General features: G+C 39.2%; 1 protein-coding gene across 1 annotated transcript in view; it reads left to right on the forward strand.

Moving 5' to 3' along the window:
* LOC120998141 (dynein heavy chain 5, axonemal-like) overlaps positions 1–26,078 on the forward strand; it is a 268,121-nt gene that overhangs the window by 117,220 nt on the left and 124,823 nt on the right. The window contains 8 exon segments of the mRNA XM_040428685.1: positions 1–258; positions 425–517; positions 12,425–12,624; positions 13,427–13,637; positions 17,874–17,987; positions 18,174–18,308; positions 18,766–18,990; positions 24,134–24,242. Coding sequence (XP_040284619.1) covers positions 1–258; positions 425–517; positions 12,425–12,624; positions 13,427–13,637; positions 17,874–17,987; positions 18,174–18,308; positions 18,766–18,990; positions 24,134–24,242 — 1,345 coding nt within the window.

The following is a 26,078-nucleotide window of genomic DNA, read 5'->3' on the forward strand; positions in this document are numbered from 1 at the left end:
ATCCTGAGCTTCAGACCTTACAAAAACAAAGTGTTGTTAGTAAAGGATGAGTCCCTTATTTTACTGGAAGAGTTAGAAGATGCCCAAGTGCTTATTGGACAAATGCTGACCTCAAAGGAAATTGATCCTCTAAGAGAGGAAGCAACTACCTGGGCAGAGAAACTAAAACGTGTGGGTGATGTTTTGGAGCTGTGGATCGATGTCCAGGAGTTGTGGCTGCACCTGGAGGAAGTGTACAGTAATCCTACTATTAGCCAGGTAATGCATACATGTTTTATTAAATAATTGTTTCCTTACAGTGCATTTTTTTTAAATATTACAACTGCAACTTTCGTTTTTCCAAGATAATCAGTGACCCTACAACATGTGTTTCTTATTTCAATTAGAGGCACATAACTTGCATTTTTCTTCTCTTAATAATCAGGAACTGCCACGGGATACAAGAAGATTTGCAAAAGTTAACAGACGATGGACGTTGATGATGATTTCAGCATACAAGACAAAAAATGTCCTTCAGGTGAAGACAATGAATACTTATTTTATACTTGGCCATAAATATATTTTTTTCCTCACACATTTTTGGTAAATCTAAAGGAAATAAAATATGCTTATTTCAACCCAACTGCTGATATTCAGTGAACAGTGACCCCAGTGTATCTAATAAGCCATTTTTTGTACATGTAAAAATCCACTGGAATTTTTTTAAATAGAAATAATGGCCGCTTTTAATTGAGGCTTAAAGAGGTTGTGCACCTTGGGCGGGGCAGACCACCGAGGGGAAGTATACTTACCTGCTTCCCAGTGCTAGCTCCTTCGCTCCACATCTTCCACTACTGCACTGGGCTCCCTGGATGTCACCTTCCTGTTTGATGTTGCTGCAGCAGTGACCTGCTCCCCTTGCATCATGACAAATGGTCATGTGACGCAAGGGCAGTATGTCACCACCAGCGATTGGCTGCAGAGGCGTCAAACAGGAAGGTTACATCCAGGGAGCCCAGGGGAGGCCGTGGAGCGAAGGAGAGTCAAGTCAGCGTCGGGAAGTAGGTAAGTTTATTTCCCTTCGCAGGTCTTCCCAGAAAGAGTGGGTTTGCCAAACCCTCCCCCCACAAAGGTGCATAATCCCTTTAATTTACAATTTTCTTATATATTATATATTCCATAAAATTACTAAACGTTAATTAAATGGATCACTTTTTGAATTTGGTCCTACATGTAAGGAGCTATCATACCTCATTCTTATTTCTTATTCTCATACAGAATAGTGGATAGGTATAAAAAATGAACCTTATAAAAAGCGGCGCTGCTGCAGAAGACAGGACTCAAATAGATAAAATAAAGTGGGTCTTTATTTATATTGGTCTACGCGTTTCAGGGGCGGACTGCCCCCTTCATCAGGACAATATGTCATTACGATGACATAATGACATATTGTCCTGATGAAGGGGGCAGTCCGCCCCTGAAACGCGTAGACCAATATAAATAAAGACCCACTTTATTTTATCTATTTGAGTCCTGTCTTCTGCAGCAGCGCCGCTTTTTATAAGGTTCATTTTTTATACCTATCCACTATTCTCCATACCCCGGATATCGTGCTCCACGAAAACGGGTAAGAACCTGCAGCAGCAGCAGCAGCAGTCATCCCGCAAGCTGGACGGGCTTTTACCAGCATAAGCGATTCATAGGAGTTGTGACTCATCACAACCCAATACGGTAAGCACAATCAGTGCATTGTTGTTTTTAATATTATCATACGGTTCTACACACGAGGCGCTGCCTCCTGTCTTTCTCCTTCTCTTACTTATTCTCATACAGAAGCACAACAATCATAGTGGTTACAGTTACACAAAGCTAGTGGTTACATTCACACTTGATGGAAAACTTGTATTGGTTCAGTCAACTGTAGACGTTTCTCTTTGTTTCTCCAACTTTAGTGCTCTTGCTCGTATTGTGCACTAACTGGCTTTTTTCCAGACTGTTGGACAACCAGTCTTCACTACAAAGTTTTACTGATGCATCTTCCTAGTCCCCACACACTCCAGTCTTTCCTTCAAACTTACATTTAGTTTTTGTTACCTCCCACTGTGCTTTCTCTGGATCCACAGGCCCCAACAAAAACACACACTGGGCTCTACCATGGCTGGTTTCTGGACCTCTATTGCTCACAACTTTTATTCTGGCTCACCGTCATACTCTTTCCAGCCACTCGCATGTTCCTTGGTGACTGGCTTGGACCCCTACACTCTAACACAGCAGGTCTCTCCACTTGCCATTTACTTCACTATGCACATACTAACTCACTTGGTGGCAATCAGACACTTTTATAGATGTGCCTTAAACCCCCCCTGTTGTCATGTTGTGGTGCAGTGTTTCAGCTCAACAACGTTCACCTTCACATTAACCTAGAATTGACTATACAATGGTCTCCACTGACTGAGACATCCTGCAAAATGGCATCGAGAAAATCCACTCTTAGTGCCAAATACACTAGCAGGGTCTGGCAATACTGCCACTTGGAGCAGTTTGCTGCTATACAAACGTGGGGTAACAGGTGTACAGACACTTTGGGTTACAACAACATACAGTTTAAAGAGGACCTGTCGCCACAAAATGCAGTGCAATCTGCAGGCAGCATGTTAGATGCTGAGCAATTTGATATATAGTTTTGAGGAAAAAGATTTAGTAAAACTTGTAATTTATACATTTATATCTCACATTTTGCTGGCTTCAGTTGTACACAGGGGTGGTAATATTAATGATTCATAGCATTCTCTGTGTAAGTGTTTATACATACATAGCTGTCAGTCACTGATAGCTGTACACAGGAGCGGTGTTATCAGTGATTGATAACATTCTCTGTGTATGTGTGTATACACAGTTAGCTGTCAATCACTGATAGCTGTACATGGGTGAGGTGTTATCAGTAATTGAAAGCATTCTGTATAAGTGTGTATACATAGATAGCTGCCAGTCACTGATAGTTGTACACAGGGAGGTGTTATCAGTTATTGATAGCATTCTCTGTGTAAGTGTGTATACAGGGAGTGCAGAATTATTAGGCAAGTTGTATTTTTGAGGATTAATTTTATTATTGAACAACAACCATGTTCTCAATGAACCCAAAAAACTCATTAATATCAAAGCTGAATATTTTTGGAAGTAGTTTTTTAGTTTGTTTTTAGTTTTAGCTATTTAGGGGGATATCTGTGTGTGCAGGTGACTACTACTGTGCATAATTATTAGGCAACTTAACAAAAAACAAATATATACCCATTTCAATTATTTATTTTTACCAGTGAAACCAATATAACATCTCAACATTCACAAATATACATTTCTGACATTCAAAAACAAAACAAAAACAAATCAGTGACCAATATAGCCACCTTTCTTTGCAAGGACACTCAAAAGCCTGCCATCCATGGATTCTGTCAGTGTTTTGATCTGTTCACCATCTACATTGCGTGCAGCAGCAACCACAGCCTCCCAGACACTGTTCAGAGAGTGTACTGTTTTCCCTCCTTGTAAATCTCACATTTGATGATGGACCACAGGTTCTCAATGGGTTTCAGATCAGGTGAACAAGGAGGGCCATGTCATTAGATTTTCTTCTTTTATACCCTTTCTTGCCAGCCACGCTGTGGAGTACTTGGACGCGTGGTGATGAGCATTGTCCTGCATGAAAATCATGTTTTTCTTGAAGGATGCAGACTTCTTCCGGTACCACTGCTTGAAGAAGGTGTCTTCCAGAAACTGGCAGTAGGACTGGGAGTTGAGCTTGACTCCATCCTCAACCCGAAAAGGCCGCACAAGCTCATCTTTGATGATACCAGCCCAAACCAGTACTCCACCTCCACCTTGCTGGCGTCTGAGTCGGACTGGAGCTCTCTGCCCTTTACCATCAGCCCACGGCCCATCCATCTGGCCCATCAAGACTCACTCTCATTTCATCAGTCCATAAAACCTTAAAAAATCAGTCTTGAGATATTTCTTGGCCCAGTCCTTGACGTTTCAGCTGTGTGTCCTTTGTTCAGTGTGGTCGTCTTTCAGCCTTTCTTACCTTGGCCATGTCTCTGAGTATTGCACACCTTGTGCTTTTGGGCACTCCAGTGATGTTGCAGCTCTGAAATATGGCCAAACTGGTGGCAAGTGGCATCTTGGCAGCTGCACGCTTGACTTTTCTCAGTTCATGGGCAGTTATTTTGCGCCTTGGTTTTTCCACACGCTTCTTGCGACCCTGTTGATTATTTTGAATGAAACGCTTGATTGTTCGATGATCACGCTTCACTTCAGAAGCTTTGCAATTTTAAGAGTGCTGCATCCCTCTGCAAGATATCTCACTATTTTTGACTTTTCTGAGCCTGTCAAGTCCTTCTTTTGACCCATTTTGCCAAAGGAAAGGAAGTTGCCTAATAATTATGCACACCTAATATAGGTGTGATGTCATTAGACCACACCCCTTCTCATTACAGAGATGCACATCACCTAATATGCTTAATTGGTAGTAGGCTTTAGAGCCTATACAGCTTGGAGTAAGACAACATGCATAAAGAGGATGATGTGGTCAAAATACTAATTTGCCTAATAATTCTGCACGCAGTGTACACAGATAGCTGTCAATTACTAATAGTTTGTACATGGGTGAGGTGTTATCAGTGATTGAAAGCATTCTGTATATAAGTGTGTATACATAGATAGCTGTCAGTTACTGATAGCTGTACACAGGGGAGGTGTTATCAGTTATTTATAGCATTCTCTTTGTAAAACTACAATCACATGGTGTTTTGCAGATCTGCAAATTGCAGATCCGCAAAACACAGACGCCGGCCCATGTGCGTTCCGCAATTTGCGGACCGCACAAGCCGCGGGCGTCATAGAAAATGTCTATTCTTGTCTATTTTTTTTTGCGAGGCCGTGGCACGGAGAAACGGATGCGGACAGCACATGGTGTGCTGTCTGCATTTTTTGCGGCCCTATAGAAATGAATGCGGAACGGATGCAGACTCATTCATACGGTCGTGTGAATGTAGCCTCAGTGTGTATGAATAGATAGTTGTCAGTCACTGATATCTGTATATGGGGGAGGTGTTATCAGTGATTGATAGCATTCATGCCTCCCAAATGTCCCTCTTTTTGACCCAAGTCCCTGTCCCTGTTTGATCCTTAATTGTCCCTCTTTTTGACCTGGGGAATTAATGCATAAATGTGCATTAATAAATTTACTATTCAAAAGGGTTTTGGAACCGCGCTGCTAGAGACTATGTCTCCCGGTCATCAGTGAATGAAAAAGGGTGTCAGCCCCTCTCCTCAATACCCGCCGGATCCAGTCCTGGATCCGGCGGGTATTGAGGAGAGGGGCTGACACCCTTTTTCATTCACTGATGACCGGGAGACATAGTCTCTAGCAGCGCGGTTCCAAAACCCTTTTGAATTGCCTATATCGGTGTGAACGACCTACCACACTACTTTGGGACCTGCAGCAGCGCAAGTAACTTGTCCGTGTTGGGACACAGGACTGACTTTCTGTTTTTTTAATAAATTTACTAGATTGCTCCTTACTAAACTATCTGTATGATTTCTACCTGTATATTAGACTATAGCTTCATTATTTGGTGCAATTTGGCCCTCAAATTATCTATAATCCGAAGATTTACAGTTAGGTCCATATTTATTTGGACAGAGACAACATTTTTCCAATTTTTGTTCTGTACATTACCACAATGGATTTTGAACAAAACAATTCAGATGCAGTGGAAGTTCAGACTTTCAGCGTTAATTCAGTGGGTTGAACAAAATGATTGCATAAAAATGTGAGGAACTAAAGCATTTTTTAAACTCGATCCCTTCATTTCAGGGGCTCAAAAGTAAATGGACAAATTAAATAATTATAAATAAAATATTAATTTCTAATACTTGGTTGAAAACCCTTTGTTGGCAATGAATGCCTGAAGTCTTGAACTCATGGACATCACCAGACACTGTGTTTCCTCCTTTTTAATGCTCTGCTAGGCCTTTACTGCAGTTTTTTTTTCAGTTGCTGTTTGTTTGTGGGCCTTTCTGTCTGAAGTTTAGTCTTTAACAAGTGAAATTCATGCTCTATTGGGTTCAGATCAGGTAACTGACTTGGCCATTCAAGAATATTCCACTTCTTTGCTTTAATAAACTCCTGGGTTGCTTTGACTTTATGTTTTGGGTCATTGTCCATCTGTATTATGAAACGCCGACTAATCAGTTTGGCTGCATTTGAGCACACAGTATGTCTCTGAAAACCCCAGAATTTATCCGGCTGCTTCTGTCCTGTGTCACATCATCAATAATCTCTAGGGACCCAGTGCCACTGGCAGCAATGCATGCCCAAGCCATCACACTGCGTCCCCTGTGATTTACAGATGATGTGGTATGCTTTGGATCATGAGCTGTACCATGCCTTCGCCATACTTTTTTATTTCCATCATTCTGGTAGAGGTTGATCTTGGTTTCATCTGTCCAAAGAATGTTCTTCCAGAAGTGTGCTGTTTTTTAAGATGTTTTTTTTTTTTAGCAAAGTCTAATCTAGCCTTCTTATTCTTGAGGCTTATGAGTGGCTTGCACCCTGCAGTGAACCCTCTGTATTTACTTTCATGCAGTCTTTTCTTTATGGTAGATTTGGATATTGATACACCTATATCCTGGAGAGTGTTGTTCACTTGGTTGGCTGTTGTGAAGGGGTTTCTCTTCACCATGGTAATTTATTCTGCAATCACCACTGTTGTCTTTCGTGGGCGTCCAGGTCTTTTTGAATTGTTGAGGTCACCAGCGCTTGCTTTCTTTCTTTCTTTCTTTCTCAGGATGTACCAAACTTTAGATTTTGCCACTCCTAATAGTGTAGCAATTTTTTGGATGTGTTTGTTCTGTTTTCGCAGATGAAGGCTTGTTTCACCTGCATGGAGATCTCCTTTGACTGAATGTTTACTTCTTATCAAAATCTACAAAATGCAAGCACCACACCTTAAATCAACTCAGGGCCTTTTATGTGCTTAATTGAGAATGAAATAATGAAGGAATTGCCCACACCTGCCCATGAAACAGCCTTTCAGGCAATTGTCCAATTACTTTTGGTCCCTTTAAACAAGGTGCCACATGTAAAGGAGCTGAAACTCCTAAACCCTTTATTCAATTTTAATGTAGATACCCTCAAAGGAAAGCTAAAAGTCTGGACTTTATGTCCATGTCCATTATATAACTATAACTTGAATATGTTTTAGTAAACAATTAAAAAAACAAAATTGTGTCAGTGTCAAAATATATATGGACCTAACTGTATATCCCAGGATCTCCACATCCTCTAAAAAAAAATAAAGGAACTTAACAGACTCCCAGCTGCTGCACTTCTGACAATCAGTAATTATGCTTTGAGCGGAGTTAGAGGCGTGACCTAGTATGAAAAAAATTGCCACGATGTGCGCCGCACATATTGTCCCTCTTTGTGATTTTCAAAAGTTGGGAGGTATGAGCATTCTGTGTGTATGTGTGTATAAAGGGATAGCTGTCAGGAGCTGTACACAGATGTATTCTTAAGTATAGAAAGAACAGAGATATAACTGTATAAATTACAATTTATACAGAATCTTTTCCCACAAAACTATATATCAATCTGCTCGGCAACTCTTGTACTATAACATTCAGCCTGCAGATTGCACTGCATTTCATGGTGACAGGTCCTCTTTAACCCATAGAGGACCCGCACCGTACATGTACGGGGCTGGTGGACGTCACTTAAGGACCATCGCCGATGGCAGATAAGGCAGCCCGATGCCTTCCATAGGCATCGGGGCTTGCCTTCTATGGAAGTCTGTGAGATCGAGCCCTTAGGCTGGGTCTCACAGGCAGGCTGTCAGCATAAAATCTGACATGCAATGTGTTACAATACAGGATGTATTGTAATGCATTGCAGAGGGGATCAGACCCCAGACGTTAAAGTCCCAGAGTGGGACAAAAAAAAAGTAAATAAAAAGTGTTTTTCATAGTAAAAAAAAAAAAACTATTTCAAGTAAAAAAAAAGCCCCTTTCCGAAAATAAACCACATAAAATTGTAAAAAAATAAAATAAAATGAAAAATAGACATATTGGGAATTGATATTGGTCTTTAAAACTGTTCCTTAAAAAAGTGGGTTTTGGAAATTTTCGGAAATATTTAAAGATTTGCTTCTAAACTTCTAAGCCTTCTAAATGGCATTCACAAAATTATCCAAACATAAGGTAGACATATGGGAAATGTAAAGTAATAACTATTATATGAGGTATCATACCTGTTTTAAAAGCAGAGAAATTGAAATTTGGAAAGTTGTGAATTTTCAATTTTTTTTTTGGTAAATTTGGGATTTTAACCCCTTAAGGACTCAGCCCTATTTCACCTTAAGGACCAGGCCATTTTTTGCAAATCTGACCAGTGTCACTTTAAGTGCTGATAACTTTAAAATGCTTTGACTTATCCAAGCCATTCTGAGATTGTTTTTTCGTCACATATTGTACTTCATGACACTGGTAAAATGAAGTAAAAAAAATAAATTATTTTTATTTATAAAAAAATACCAAATTTAACAAAAATTTGTAAAAAAATTGCAAATTTCCAAGTTTCAATTTCTCTACTTCTATAATATATAGTAATACCTCCAAAAATAGTTATTACTTTACATTCCCCATATGTCTTATTCATGTTTGGATCATTTTGGGAATGATATTTTATTTTTTTGGGGATGTTACAAGGCTTAGAAGTTTAGAAGCAAATCTTGAAATTTTTCAGAAATTTTCAAAAACCCAATTTTTAGGGACCAGTTCAGGTCTGAAGTCACTTTGCGAGGCTTACATAATAGAAACCACCCAAAAATGACCCCATTCTATAAACTACACCCCTCAAGGTATTCAAAACTAATTTTACAAACTTTGTTAACCCTTTAGGAATTAATGGCAAATAGAGATACAATTTAAAAATTGCACTTTTTTGGCAGATTTTCCATTTTAATAATTTTTTTCCGGTTACAAAGCAAGGGTTAACAGCCAAACCAAACTCAATATTTATGGCTCTGATTCTGTAGTTTACAGAAACACCCCATGTGTGGTCGTAAACCGCTGTACGGGCACACGGCAGGGCGCAGAAGGAAAGGAATGCCATAAGGTTTTTGGAAGGCAGGTTTTGCTGGACTGGTTTTTTTGACACCATGTCCCATTTGAAGCCCCCCTGATGCAACCCTAGAGTAGAAACTCCATAAAAGTGACCCCATCTAAGAAACTACACCCCTCAAGGTATTCAAAACAGATTTTACAAACGTCGTTAACCCTTTAGGTGTTCCACAAGAGTTATTGGCAAATGGAGATGAAATTTCAGAATTTCAATTTTTTGGCAAATTTTCCATTTTAATCCATTTTTCCCAGTAACAAAGCAAGGGTTAACAGCCAAACAAAACTCAATATTTATGGCCCTGATTCTGTAGTTTACAGAAACACCCCATATGTGGTCGTAAACAGCTGTACGGGCACACGGCAGGGCGCAGAAGGAAAGGAATGCCATACTGTTTTTGGAAGGCAGATTTTGCTGGACTGCTTTTTTTGACACCATGTCCCATTTGAAGCCCCCCTGATGCACCCCTAGAGTAGAAACTCCAAAAAAGTGGCCCCATTTTAGAAACTACGGGATAGGGTGGCAGTATTGTTGGTACTAGTTTAGGGTACATATGATTTTTGGCTGCTTTATATTACACTTTTTGTGAGGCAAAATAACAAGAAATAGCTGTTTTGGCACCGTTTTTATTTTTTGTTATTTACAACATTCATCTGACAGGTTAGATCATGTGATATTTTTATAGACCAGGTTGTCACGGATGAGGCGATACCTAATATGTATAATTTTGATTTATTTATGTAAGTTTTACACAATGATTTCATTTTTGAAGCAAAAAAAATCATGTTTTAGTGTTTCCATAGTCTGAGAGCCATAATTTTTTTAGTTTTTGGGCGATTACCTTGGGTAGGGTATGATTTTGCGGGATGAGATGACGGTTTTATTGGCACTATTTTGGGGTGCGTGTGACTTTTTGATCGCTTGCTATTACACTTTTTGTGATGTAAGGTGACAAAAAATGGTTTATTTAGCACAGTTTTTATTTAAATTTTTTTACGGTGTTTATCTGAGGGGTTAGGTCATGTAATATTTTTATAGAGCCGGTCGATACAGACTCGGCGATACCTAATATGTATACTTTTTATTTATTTATGTAAGTTTTATACAATAATATAATTTTTGAAACAAAATAAATATCATGTTTTAGTGTCTCCATATTCTGAGAGCCATAGTTTTTTCAGTTTTTGGGCGATTATCTTAGGTAGGGTCTCATTTTTTGCGGGATGAGATGATGGTTTGATTGGCGCTATTTTGGGTTGCATATGACTTTTTGATCGCTTGCTATTTTACTTTTTGTGATGTAAGGTGACAAAAAATTGTTTATTTTGCACAGTTTTTTTTTTTTTTTACGGTGTTCATCTGAGAGGTTAGGTCATGTTATATTTTTATAGAGCTAGTCGATCCGAACGCAGCGATACCAAATATGTATACTTTTTTATTTATTTATGTAAGTTTTACACAATAACAGCTTTTTTCAAACAAAAAAAAATGATGTTTTAGTGTCTCCATATTCTGAGCCATAGTTTTTTTTATTTTTTGGGCGATTGTCTCATTTTTTGCGGGATGAGGTGACGGTTAGATTGGTACTATTTTGGTAGGCAAACGCCTTTTTGATCGCTTGCTGTTGTACTTTTTGTGATGTAAGGTGACAAAAAAATAGTTTATTTAGCACAGTTTTTATTTTTTATTTTTTACGGTGTTCATCTGAGGGATTAGGTCATGTGATATGTTTATAGAGACGGTCGATATGGACGCGGCGATACCTAATATGTATACTTTTTTTTCCCCCCTATTTTTTACCAATTTTTTTAACTTTATTTGGAGAAAATTACGTTTTTGTTTATTTTTACTTGAAACTTTTAATTTGTTTGGGGGAAAACTTTATTTTTTAAACTTTTTTTTCACTTTATTTTTTGTCCCACTTTGGGACTTGAACTTTTGGGGGTATATTCCTTTACAATGCATTCCAATACTTCTGTATTGGAATGCATTGTCTGTATGAGTAATACTGTGTGTATTACTCTTACAGCTTCCGGGGCCTGTGAGATCCAGGGGGCTGGATCTCACAGGCTCTTCACCGGAAGGCAGCGCAGATGCCTCAGGACGGCATCGCGCTGCCTTCCATGCCATCAGGTCCCCCCCCTTCCACAGCCCCATTGGGACCCGATGGCACCGCCGCCGCACCAGGTAAAAGCCGCAAACCGCAGGTCTGAATTGACCTGCGGTTTGCGGCGATCGCCGACACAGGGGGGGGTCACGGGTCCCCCCCACGCATTTAGCCGAGGTGCCTGCTCAATGATTTGAGCAGGCACCTTGTTCCGATCACCGCCCACCGGGCGGCGGTGATCGGAGCAACACATGACGTACCGGTACGTCATGTGTCCTTAAGGACTCGGGAAACATGCTGTACCGGTACGTCATGTGTCCCTAAGGGGTTAAAAAAAATGAAAATGAAAAATATTGACTAAAATTTACCACTATCATGAAGTACAATGTGTCGCAAGAAAACAATCTCAGAATGGCTTGGATAAGTAAAAGCGTTCCAAAGTTATCACCACATAAAGTGACACATGTCAAATTAAAAAAAAAATGGCCTGGTCCTTAAGTTGAAATATGGGAGGGTCCTCAAAGGGTTAAATAAAATTTTTCTTAAATTCAATGCATGTTTCTCTTAAAGGCATAAACACAGCATTTTATTTGTGAGAGGCTAAGTTAGGGTTTCTTGCAGTTTACCCTCTCCTCCCCTTACAAGCTGTCAAAATGTGAATCTGATGATGTTATGGCATGTATTTTATTAATCTTATTATATAGTTATTGTTACAAGTTCTATCATTATTTAAACTGCAGAGGAATGTTACATTAACCCTAGATTCTGCTAACATAATGACCACAAGTAAGAACACAATAGTCGCCGTTTTCGGTGGGACCAGCCAGCAGTCTTATGTGTGTGGGGACCTCTTGACTTTTCCCTGCCAGATGATGTCAGAGGAGAGAAGGATTGGGCGCATTTATTTTTTCTCCCGATCCTTTAGTTCTCCCTGGAGATGCAAGAGGTCTTCTTCTATGTCTGTCCATTGAAAAAAATGTATTCATACTTTAGTATGTATGAAGTGCAGATGAATGGTCCAGCAAACAGTTCTAAGAAAAGATGCTCCAGAATTACTGTTTTAGTGGAAGTGGCTGCAAAGTGAAACTTTTCATTTTGTGTGAAAGCTAAATGCATATGTATTCCGTGACTCAAACTTTTATCTTCAATACTCTTTTTCATAGTGCTGCTGCACAGGAGATGTCCCCAAAGAGGTTCTTCTAAGACACTTCTACCTGGAACTTGAGATCTGTTTTTCTGCTTTGAATTCTTACCTTGGCAGAATGAGACAGACTTTCCCTCGCTTCTACTTCTTGTCAGATTTGGCTTTGATGTCTGTTCTTAGCCAACCCTATGATATCAAACATCTTCAACATAATTTAAGGTACTGTATGTGTTTTGCGGATAGTCCTTTTTTTGTAAAGGAAATTTGCATAATGTAGCCAAACAATGAACACTGTCTTGTGTAAGTCAAAATAGGATATTGGTAGACAGTACCATTGACTTACAAGATTACATTGAGTGGTTTTTGTGTAGTAACATCAAAATTAGGATCATGGTGACATCATTGTTACCCCTTTAATCTAATTTAAATAATGGCTGTCTGTTGGCACTTAAGTAGACATATGGGGTTTTAACACATAATAGGGCTGGAGCATGACTTATAAACCAGAGAAAGCAGTAACAAATGGACATTTAAAAGGGTTATCCCATGATTAATATTAAATATTAAAACCAAGCATCATATAGTACATGAACATCTCTTTCTTACAAAGCTAGAACTAGCCCTGTACCTCACATGATTCTAAAGATCTACCCATTCATTGCTCCAATTGCTCTTCTAGATTCTCTTCAGGCTAGCAGCTGAAGGTCATGTCCTTCCTCAGGGGGCATGTCCTTTCTGCTGAAACTTTGTCTGTAACTGCCACAACTTGCAACAGTAGATATGGCTGGTAGGTTGTTGTGCACATCACTATACAGATTAAATCTTAGGGGGCGCCATTCTAATTAAGTAAAGAGAATATCTCTCATCTAGAGCAATTTTATATCAGAAAGTAAATTACAGAAGTAACTAGCTTTTCCTGAATTTATATTAAAATAGTATTTAATGGTGGCCTTTAATCTCTTGAAGCAATGTGTGACGTCTTTATCCAATTGTTTTATTACTGAAATCCTTTACTTTTCAGGTGCTTGTTTAGTGGGGTTTCCTCTATCGAAGTGGAGAATGTCGAAGAAGAGGAAAGTGTGATCTCTGATGAAGAAGAAGTTGAAGCAACTGGACCACTTCTTGATTTTATAAGTGTCCGATCTGGAAATGAAGGTTGGCTATCAACAGGGCAAAGAAGCACAACACATGTCACGGACACAGAAAGCATATTTCAAAGATCTTTAAAATCTGTAAGTTAAAACTGGTCTCATTTAAAAAAAAAAAATTATTGTAACATTTGTAGACAAATCTATTCAATTACTTGTTAAATAAGTAGACACCATTCTCGGAGGAGAGGTGTCTTGTAGCCTAGGTAAAACAAGTTGTTTATTACATGTTGGCTAGATGGCATCAAACAGTTGCTGGACAATAGTTAGCTGCAAGGGCGCTGTTACCTGTTGCATGGCCAAGCATCAGTGTGGAAGTCCTCTTGGATTGCTAATGAATGAAGTGCCTATTTATTGCTATTTTTTAATGCCTGCATAGTTTTTAGGCAAAATACACAGCCATTAACAAACAGCAATGACTAAAGGTCCTATTACACCTCCAAATGAAGCAGGCGATTGTCGGGAAGGAAGCTTTTCTTCCTGACAATTGCCTGCTCGCTAGTGGAGGAGATCTCCTCCTCAGTCATACCATCGCTCCTCCCCATACTGAATCACTTTTTGCCGGCAGCAGATCGTGATTACACAGGACGAAGATTTTTAAACCTGCTAAAAGATTCAGATTCCGCTCATCCATTGGGTAATCAGTATTATTGATATGAAAACACAGTAAATTCCCGCACTCATGATTTTGGTAGCTAAAATCTTCGTCTTTTATTCAGGCAGTAGACAATAGACAGGACATCCACCCACAAGTGTAGCAACTTTGACGCGTTTCGAACAATAGTTCTTAGTCGTAACAATGAGCAGTGTTTCCTCTGGTAGTTTTATGCTGGTCTGAAAAACTAATTACTCTCCCTCCACCTGGGGGGCGGAGGAGCAGAGGAGGCAAAGAGCACTTTAACCTCTTGTTTTCCAGGTGAGGCACTGCTCATATGTTTTACAATATACACAGACAATTTATATATCTATATAAGGTCATTAATTATTGCTTAAATTTACAGTGAAATTAACCATAAATAAAATCAGTAAACATATTAAAATTGTCATGGAATAACAAATGTCGGGGTGACAGTAGAGCATCACATTGATTACATATAACCAGCTTATTCGCATGGATCCATATATATTGGTGCTGTACCGTTAATCCCGACATTGGCCCCATATCTCTACTATACTCTAAATTGGGGCCAATGTCGGGATTAACGGTACAGCACCAATATATATGGATCCATGCAAATAAGCTGGTTATATGTAATCAATGTGATGCTCTACTGTTACCCCGACATTTGTTATTCCATGACAATTTTAATATGTTTACTGATTTTATTTATGGTTAATTTAACTGTAAATTTAAGCAATAATTAATGACCTTATATAGATATATAAATTGTCTGTGTATATTGTAAGACATATGAGCAGTGCCTCACCTGGAAAATAAGAGGTTAAAGTGCTCCTTGCCTCCTCTGCTCCTCCGCCCCCCAGGTGGAGGGAGAGTAATTAGTTTTTCATACCAGCATAAAACTACCAGAGGAAACACTGCTCATTGTATGACTAAGAACTATTGTTCGAAACGCGTCAAAGTTGCTACACTTGTGGGTGGATGTCCTGTCTATTGTCTACTGCCTGAATAAAAGACGAAGATTTTAGCTACCAAAATCGTGAGTGCTGGAATTTACTGTGTTTTCATATCAAGGATATATAGGCTCACCAGCCTTTTCCGTGCACGCAGGTGTTTGGATAATTGGGTGAGCTGGACTTTCTCTTTGTGGGTAATCAGTATTACACTGCAAGATGATTGCTAATGAGCCTTCATACGAACGCTTGTTAGTGATAATCTGAACAATTATCTTTAGTTGTAGAAGGGCCTTAAACACTGCCTTCATTAGCAATCCAGGCAGACCACGCAATGCCCACCTGGAAGCCACGGCATGTGTTAGCACTCTAATAAAAGTATTGCCATAAATGAATGCACAATGTCTGCAATGAATGGGATGGAATCAAGCATTTAAATAATGGTAAATTTGAATCAGGTTTCTACTGATAAACCTCAGTATAGTAATTGTTGTAGATTTTATGTATTCATGGGTGGGTACAGCTAGGCTTGAGGTAACAAACCCCCCCCCCCCCCCCCCTCCCTACCTATTATTAAAAAAAATGTCTGTACAGGATCTGGAGTAGTAGGTACACATTTCTCAGTTCTAAGAGAAATAAACACACATAGAAGCTTCTTCTTTAGGAAGAGTTATAAAAACTAAGGCAAAGATGTAAAAATCTGAAATTTAACAGAAAAGATACAGTATACCATATCTGTGTACAAACAAGTCATACACATTAGATAATTGTAAATCAAGCCTGCCAATTGTGATAAGACTGGTCAGCCATTTAAATTGTATAAAAGGTCTTCTGACTCCCCTAATAGCAAATGTTGGGGGAGATTTCAGCTACCTGACCCTTATGTTCTTGGGGAAATAAGCTACTGTCAGAGTACTCTTCAGACACATGCATTCTCAGTCAAGCGGAGCATTCATGTGTATAATGTGTATTGCTGGCCTTATCCTTACAATAGTAGACTAAGTGGACCTTATATAACTTAGATAGCTCAATAAGCCAGCTAACTGGACCCAAATTGGGAGATTTATTAAAAGCAGTGGAATGCAAAAGAGGGACACGTATTTAGCCAAAAGTTGTTTGTTTAAATACTTACTCATATGCAAAAATCAACATAAAGCAACATCATACCAGTCCATCTGTGTTTGTTCATAAAAGTCCAATAACGGCACTAGCCGCTTAGTAACTGCAGCCTGGTTCACCATAGAGGTAGATATAAAATGGTGCGTTCTTGAAGAGGTGGAGGGTAGAGATAATCATCAAATCCATATTACAAAATGAAATGTATTGGATTGTTACTCTGAACAGCAAATATCCGAATGGTTTTAATGAGGTGTACAGCCTCAGCTCATTTTTGTAGCCTTGTGGGACTACTTTGTCATATCATAGCATCTTACATAGGACTCGGGTAGTGATTTTTCATTTATTAAATTAAGTAATAAAGGTCTACAATAATGGTGTTTGGTAACTTTTAGTACCCTTCTATAATTATGATTTATTTGTTATTGTATATATATTTTGAATCCTTCCTTATATAAAGGATGCTTTTGGCTTCATACGTGTCCCTTGCTGTTTTTTGTGATTATTGGAGAGGATCAGCGGGTCCTATGTGCAAGGAAGTTAGTAGTGAAGTGAAGCGTGGGAGTTATCCATGTGATTCTCTCTTCCAAGGCCTTTGGAAAATGTAATTAGTAACCTGATTGTTTGGGCAACTCCTTCACTTTTTCATTTAGTTGATAAATCTCCCACAGTGTGATGTATTATAGTTAACCTTACTCAGCATTATGGAATTCTATAAAAATGGTGATACACAAAAATAATAGTAATACATTTTAAATAGTTTATTATGTGACTTTTGTCACTTTTATCAGTGATTATTTGCATATTTTTGTACTTTGAACAGTAACATATTTATTTTACATATCCACTGTACATTGCCTAGCAGTGGTGTTTGGTATTGCTGTTCACATCACTGAGACAGCACTGCACAAAGGCCATATGACTGATGGACATGACATATGAGTCTGGTCAGCAAGGGTGTCAGGAGCTGGATCCCCACCGATCTGATACTGATGACTTTGTGATGTTTGATCATCAGTATTTAAGGTTCTGGAAAACCCTTTAAATTATATCCTATATGAAGCGATACCATCAAGAATAGTCCATCCAACCTTTCTGGAATCTTTTAAAACATTGCACCTTACAGGGTGAGCTTGCGTTATGTAATGATATAGCCAATGAAATGAATCAAACCATTGCCTGGATGGCACCAAGTTAAAAAATAAATGCACCGGCTGTCACACAATGTATAGGTGAATGTTTGCATCTGGATGAAGGACCAGCTTGACATGTTTTACAGACTTTCAAACCGTTCATGTTACATTGATACATGTTCAGAATAATGTGCATATATAAAGCTACTGCTCGTGGCAGAGCCTTGTGGATGTAGCAATCAGGTGGCACCCTAGTAAAGAGCTGAACACCATCCTTGTACTGCTGTATAGTCTCTGTTGGGTGGTGTATATACACAAGTATATATGTTGGGTGGTACAGACAATACCTGTGCACATGGCGGCATCCGGTGGAGTATCTTCTGTGTTTTTTTCAGTAACAGAAGAGGACCTGTAGACCTTGAGAGGCCTACCTCCTACCTGTACACATTGCAATAAATAGTCAGATTCTACATTAACACTTTTGTCTAATCCATTACAGGCTGGTATATCACAGAACAGGAATCGAGCCATTGCATATAAGGAACCTAGTGTGAAATTAAATGCAGTGGCTGTCACAGACTATGCAGGGGAATGCTTGCAGTTGGACGAGCAGGTGACTATTACCTATCACCTATTGCCTGTTAAATGTCTTCATTCCCTTTTTACTCATGTGTTTTAAACCAGTTTTTCTGCATTACTCATCAGTGAGCTGTTTAGTGTGTGCACAATAGATCTAAAAGCATGTTCGCTCTAATTGTTCTGCTCTTAGAGTATGTTCTTTTCTCTTTTCATTGTTTAGGTTGCCATTGCTTCTGACGTAGGTGCCTGGCTCAGTAAACTGCACAGCAGCCTACGTGCTTCATTAAATAACAAAATCTACAATGTCATTGGAGACATTAATCAAGGAATGGCTATAGATGAGTGGACACAAAAGGTATCACAAATAAATGATTCATGTTGTACAGGATCTAGCACCATTAAACACCTGCCATTAGTGAATTCATGCCTCTCTGTTCACCATTATTATCTGTACAAACAGAAGAAAACCTTTATGATGATATCACAGCCCTCCCTATTTAACTGTTAAAATACTAAATCAAAAAAGAGACATAAAAACGACATTAATAATAAAATAAGTGTGACCTATGTGGCTTTATTATACAGGCCAATTATCAGGAACAAGCATTGCTATGAACGCTTGTTCCCAGTAATTTCCTCAAATACCGTTTGGTCTAATAGAGCCTTAAGAGAAATCTTATCTTTGATGTCTTTGCTAAAATATATTATAAGCTAACAAACTTAATAAAATAATCTGTTTATATCAGACCTGTGTATTTTTTTTTTTTTTTACAAATGTTAATAATCAGTTTCCACCTTTGCTTTTTTTCAAGTACCCAACCCAAGCCGCAGTTCTTGGCCTGCTTTATTTATGGACTAAAGACTTTGAAAGCTCCATTTCTGAAATAAGACAGGATCGGAAAGCCCAGTCTCGTATACTCAAGAAATATACAGCGATGGCCATCAAACTGTCTGCTATCACTGCTAAAGGACACTGGAAAAATATGGAAGACTCAATCTCCCAGTCACAGAGGCTAAAACTGGAAAATATTATCATGGTATGATTTTTGCCTGATCCTATAAAACAGATTTCCACAAATTCCTATCTAAACATAAGCTTTAAAATTGTTTGTATTTGTGTTACTTTTTCTGATATAAATTGACACATCCTATAACTGTATGCAGATATATACAGTATTTAAGAATGACTGTGTTTCACTTAGTTTAGTGTATCAAGATGAATTGTGAATTTAGTGCAACATTAAAGTATTATCTTACACTTTAGGAAGTATTATGGTTATTTGATGTTTTCCCCTATCCACAGGGTAGGGGATAAGTTTCAGATTGGCAGGGGTCCTACCATTGAGACCCCCACTGATCATGAGAACAGGGGCCCCATACCCTGAAGGGTCCCTTGAAATGAATAGAGCAGCAAGATAGGCATGCACCCTGCCGCCCCATTCAACTTTATGTCTGAGCGCTGTTCTCTGATCTAGTCCCACAGAGATGAAGGGAGAGGCAGCTGAACTTTCCCCTCTGCTAATTTCAGGAGTGCCTACGGGGTACAGGACCCTTGTTCTCATGATCGGTGGAGGCACCAGCAGTAGTACCTCTACCAATCTAATAGTTATCACCTATCCTTTGTATAGGGAATAACTTAAAATAAATGGAACACCTCTTTAACACAATCAAATATTTATTTCTATAGCCATTTTTACAAAAGTCTACACCGGAGCAGTTAGTGGTAGTGTTTTGCTTCTAACTGCATAGCCATTTTCAACTGATCCCCCTTGGACAGGATATACTCTAGGAAGTGGCTCTCCCTTCTGCCTAAAAGACATGGCATCTTTTTATGTGATGTCAGTGTGTCCAGTGGGGATGACTCCTTTAATGAAATTCCCATTAAGACCTCATGCACATGGCTGTTGCTATTTGATGGTCCGCAAACTTCTGAGTCTGCAAAATGGACAAGAATAGGGCTTGTTCTATAATTTGTGGAACAGACACATGGATGCAGACAGCACATGGACCCATTAATTTCTATGGGACCAAAAAATTCAAACAGCATACGGATATGTATGCTGTTCAAATTTTTTGGTCCCATAGAAATTAATGGGTCCATGTCCGAACCACCAAAATGCAAATCAGACGCAGACTAAAAATATGATTGTGTGCATGATACCTAAGAAAGTTTTGAAGGTTTAGGTTTAATCTAAATCTGGAGAAAGGTATGAAATGTTGACCTCCCTATTAGTGATGAGCAACTAATGTTTCATGGAATGGAACTTGTAACACTCCAATGTCAGCATAATACACAAGCTAGGCTATTTTCACACTGGCGTTTTGGTTTCTGTTTGTTCAGGGCTCTCACAAGCAGTCCAAAACGGATCAGTTTTGCCCTAATGCATTCTGAATGGATAAGGATCCGCTCAGAATGCATCAGTTTGCCTCCAATCAGTCTCCATTACGCTCTGGGGGCGGACACCTGCCTGCAGCGTTTTGCTGTCCGCTTGATGAAACTAAGCCAAACGGATCCGTCCTGGCACACAATATAAGTCAATGGGGACGGATCCGTTTTCTCTGACGCAATCTGGCACAATAGAAAACGGATCCGTCTCCCATTGACTTTCATTGGAGTTCATGATGGATCCGTCTTGTCCATGTTACAGATAACACAAACGGATCCGTTCATGACAGATGCAAGCGGTTGTATTATTGTAATGGATACGTTTTTGCAGATCCATGACGGATCCGCCCAAAACGCGAGTGTGAAAGTAGCCTTAAGTAGAACAGGAGGGCAATACAATTTATTATACTGAGTACTAGCCAAAGCTACTCTGGCACGTAAATGACCCAGGATAGTGCAGGCCTAATCACAGGTATGTAATCAGAAAGGAAAAAAATGTAGATAGGACAGACCATTCAAGGAGGCCAAATTATTCTGACAGCTATCTCAGGTCAAGCATGTATGTTTATTTTAATGGGTAGAGGAGAATAAGCCACTGCCGCAGATATCTCCCAAGAGAACAAAGAATCAGGCGTGTTAAATCTAACAGCAATTGTGTGCCATCAATATCAGGAACCTGGAAGCTCATTATTTTGTTGGCCACTTTTAGTGGATATTGCACAGATGAACAATGGGCCATGAAATAATTCTCCACTCCCTGCCTGCTGGCTCTCTGTAAATGGGATGTCTCACTACAAAGTACTCATCAATATCACATAACTGAAGAGAAGGAGGGAGAGAGGGATAGGGAACTTATCACACTGAACATGGCAGCAGGTTATAGAGCAGGAGGAGCGGAGCAGATCGATCGATAGTTTTATACACTTCTCTAGCTATACACCAGGAAGATGCCAACCGAGCACAGGAGGGTTTTTGTCATGCAGCATTCCCATTTTAACTGTCAAAGTAAAATCCACTGGAATGTGCAGAGTTTTGTGTTACAAAAAGTCCCCATGTGGTCCCAGCCTTACAGAGAAAATGAAAGCTTACAGAAATGATATAGAGAGAATGGAAAGAACCCAAGTTTTCAGATTGCACACTGCAATGCTCTACATGTACATTTACATCTGCTCAAATTAGGATAGTAAGTATTTTTTTAGCAATTGGTACTTTTTAATATATCAGGTAGTTTGTACATAACACATAAGCCGAATGTCCTACACCATAATATACAGCAGATGTTAAGTTTACAAACATCATTTGCCATCTCTGTAGACAGTGAAATGATATACAACAGAAAGCTAATGATGAGCGTAAACCATCGGTTCCCCTATTTTACAAATTGTAAGGCATGTCTGTAATATACAGGACGGTGTGACTACCACTACCAACAGCTGCATTGTTGTCGCCTGTATAGTGGAATTCTTTGGTGATGTCTTTATTTAAACTGAAGATCCTTTGATTAATTCTGGCCATTCAGTCCAGCGACTTTGAAACATAGTGTATTTGTAATGTATCTTAGCCATTTTTTACTCTTTGATACTAATGGATCTGTAATTTTTATTATATCTCTATTTAATGCTGTTGGGGGAGTTTATTAAGATGCCAGTCTTAGTAAGAAAACGTAATGGGGTATAATGTACTGGAATTGTTAAGAGGCGTAATTTTGCTGCATTCTTGGAAGGTCTTTGCACCAAATAATAAAATGTATGCCAGTTTTTGGCGCACATGTTGGGCCCCCTCCTGGTGAGGGTGTGGTGTGGTAAAATGGCAAAGAGTTTCAAATTTTAGCACAAAATAGGACTTTTGCCAAACATTTTCTATGGCAGAAAAATGGCATAGCACCTTGACACATTCCCCCTTAAGTTTGTAATGATGCAGTGCTATGGGTAGGTTGTGGTCTGGTCATAATGATAATTGCTTAGTGCAGATTCATAAATTAAACTATAATTTCACATTTCACACTTCTACAATTCCTAATGTAGGCCTTCCAGGGATGCTAGACAATGATGATGCTGACCTACAACAACTACTTCTGCTTGATCATATATGTGTTAAATCATCAATCCTGCTCATGAGCACAGTATTTTTTGATATTTATAAGTTCATCAGACTATTAGTTAATCACGTATTAATCAGCAAAGCTTTACTGTGCATTCAACAAAAGTTCTGTGGTAAATGATGTGTTAGTTATACATTTCCTGCTTGTTTCTGTAGTGCAGGCACACAGTAGTATGCTACATGAGTGGGTGTGTCTAGATGTTGGTAGGCATCGCATAGCGGTGCTCATATTGAAAAAGCCCACCTCGAGGTGCTCGAAATTGCCTTCCAACAAAGGAATAAAAGTACAATTTTATCAACAACTGTAAGGCTGACAGTGAGGAGGAAGGTTTTATTTTAAATTGCATTCTCACCCCTACCAGGCTATGTACCTGGTTTATGTGAATGGTTGGTGATATTAACTTCCTGTTTGTGGCACATTAGTATATGTGAGGGGGGAAACTTTTCAAGATGGGTGGTGACCATGGCGGCCATTTTGAAGTCGGCCATTTTGAATCCAACTTTTGTTTTTTCAATAGGAAGAGGGTCATGTGACACATCAAACTTATTGGGAATTTCACAAGAAAAACAATGGTGTGCTTGGTTTTAATGTAACTTTATTCTTTCATGAGTTATTTACAAGTTTCTGACCACTTACAAAATGTGTTCAATGTGCTGCCCATTGTGTTGGATTGTCAATGCAACCCTTTTCTCCCACTCTTCACACACTGATAGCAACACCACAGGAGAAATGCTAGCACAGGCTTCCAGTATCCGTAATTTCAGGTGCTGCACATCTCGTATCATCTGAAGGCAATCGTCTATGCTGTGAAGATACGAGATGTACAGCACCTGAAACTACGGATACTGGAAGCCTGTGCTAGCATTTTTCCTGTGGTGTTGCTTTCAGTGTGTGAAGAGTGGGAGAAGAGGGTTGCACTGACAATCCAACACAATGGGCAGCACATTGAACACATTTTATAAGTGGTCAGAAACTTGTAAATAACTCATGAAAGAATAAAAGTACGTTAAAACCAAGCACACCATTGTTTTTCTTGTGAAATTCCCAATAAGTTTGATGTGTCACATGACCCTCTTCCTATTGAAAAAACAAAAGTTGGATTCAAAATGGCCGACTTCAAAATGGCCGCCATGGTCACCACCCATCTTGAAAAGTTTCCCCCCTCACATATACTAATGTGCCACAAACAGGAAGTTAATATCACCAACCATTCACATTTTATTAAGGTGTATCCATATAAATGGCCCACCCTGTATATTCACATCTGCATTAGACAATGCCACTTATCGCTCTGTGATAGGAGCAAAACCACAAAATTGACTGCAGTGCTGTATCTGTTACATGACAGACACCAATGGGTGTGTTACAGAGAGATAGGGGAGCAGAATCTCCTGTTCTCTATGTGTGCTGTGTATGGATGACATCATAACAGCCAGTTTCCACCCACTCTGGAGCTGAGCTTTCAGAAAACTTCTTTACAGTTAGAGATAGAGCCTACAGAGGGGAAACTGGTCAAAATGCAGAATACACATTAGATACTGTTCAGAAATAGTGTTTTTCCTCATGTATACCCACATGACAGCTTATTTTGAACATTCACCTGAAACAATAGGTACACTCTAAATTCAATTGTAGACACATTTCTCTCTGTATGGTTTATATAAATGAACTTTGCATTTGCATTTGTTTATAGCAAGTACTTTATCTTCGTGATGTCATGGACAATATTTTATCCCGGAAACTACGCGAGACTGCTGATTTTGATTGGAGAAGAACTATGAAATTTTACTTGAAGGAAAAAGGTAAATAAGACTACAAGGAAACCAGTTCTTTATGTGGGGATCATGAGATGTTTATTGGAACATTTTAAGTCACTTTAGAACAAAATTGTCTTTGTGCAAAGTTTTATAATTATTATTATCTTTTTATTCATTTAGCACCATTGTCCTTCAAGTTACCTAGGGTAAAACCTAATACAAATTCTCAATGCATAAACAGTTACAAATCTAACAGTATACAGACAGTTTACAGCCAACAATTTAAACATTTCGTTATACTGGGGTCATTTATCAAAGACTGGCTTTTTACCATAGTCTTTGATATCTCCTGTGCTGTACCTTATTTATGATGTCATCAATTAGGCCCCCCTCCGGCAGTCTGTGGAGTAGTTTTACACTAACATTTACTCCTGTTTCCAGGAGTAAATGTTAGTAAATTTACCAGGGCTGATGTCCCACCCTGGCCTGGCCCCTGCCACGCCCCCACCACTCCCTTGCCACTCTCAGGTCACGCATGAGTTAAAAAAGTCATAAAACAAGGCCTAAAAAGTCATAAAACAACATTCTATTGTTTGTAATTCGCGGATAAGTTGGCTGGAATCATGTAAATAACTAGGTAATTGTTTTACATATGGTTGTAGGAACAGGTCAAGGTATTGTGATAAATTGTGGCGCACTTATTGTTGGAGACTATGGGGCGTCCGGGCGGATGTGTGGTATTTCTGTGTTTTTTTGATAAGTGGTAAAAGTAATGGGGTACATGGAGTTCTTGACGTTAGGAAGTTTTTCTCTTTTTTGTTTATGTATTGGTTTGTGAAGGCTTGTTTGATTAGTGCGTTCAGTTTTTTTGTTAGCGCTGGGAAAGGGGTCTCTCATGGTTTTCTTATAGTAGCGGGTATCGCCTAGGGTGTTCTCGGCTTCTTGTATATACAGTCAGGTCCATAAATATTGGGACATCGACACAATTCTAACATTTTTGGCTCTATACACCACCACAATGCATTTGAAATGAAACAAACAAGATGTGCTTTAACTGCAGACTGTCAGCTTTAATTTGAGGGTATTTACATCCAAATCTGGTGAACGGTGTAGGAATTACAACAGTTTACATATGTGCCTCCACACTTGTTGAGGGACCAAAAGTAATGGGACAATTGGCTTCTCAGCTGTTCCATGGCCAGGTGTGTGTTATTCCCTCATTATCTCAATTACAATGAGCAGTTAAAAGGTCCAGAGTTCATTTCAAGTGTGCTATTTGCATTTGGAATCTGTTGCTGTCAACTCTAAAGATGAGATCCAAAGAGCTGTCACTATCGGTGAAGCAAGCCATCATTAGACTGAAAAAACAAAACAAACCCATCAGAGAGATAGCAAAAACATTAGGCATGGCCAAAACAACTGTTTGGAACATTCATAAAAAGAAGGAACGCACTGGTGAGCTCAGCAACACCAAAAGACCCAGAAGACCACGGAAAACAACTGTGGTGGATGACCAAATAATTATTTCCCTGGTGAAGAAAACACCCTTCACAACAGTTGGCCAGATCAAGAATACTCTCCAGGAGGTAGATGTATGTGTGTCAAAGTCAACAATCAAGAGAAGACTTCACCAGAGCTAATACAGAGGGTTCACTACAAGATGTAAACCATTAGTGAGCCACAAAAACAGGAAGGCCAGATTAGAGTTTGCCAAATGACATCTAAAAAAGCCTTCACAGTTCTGGAACCACATCTTATGGACAGATGAGACCAAGATCAACTTGTACCAGAGTGATGGGAAGAGAAGAGTATGGAGAAGGAAAGGAACTGCTCATTATACTAAGCATACCACCTCATCAGTGAAGCATGGTGGTGGTAGTG

Source organism: Bufo bufo, chromosome 4, assembly GCF_905171765.1.
Source record: "Bufo bufo chromosome 4, aBufBuf1.1, whole genome shotgun sequence".
Taxonomy (NCBI): Eukaryota; Metazoa; Chordata; class Amphibia; order Anura; family Bufonidae; genus Bufo; species Bufo bufo.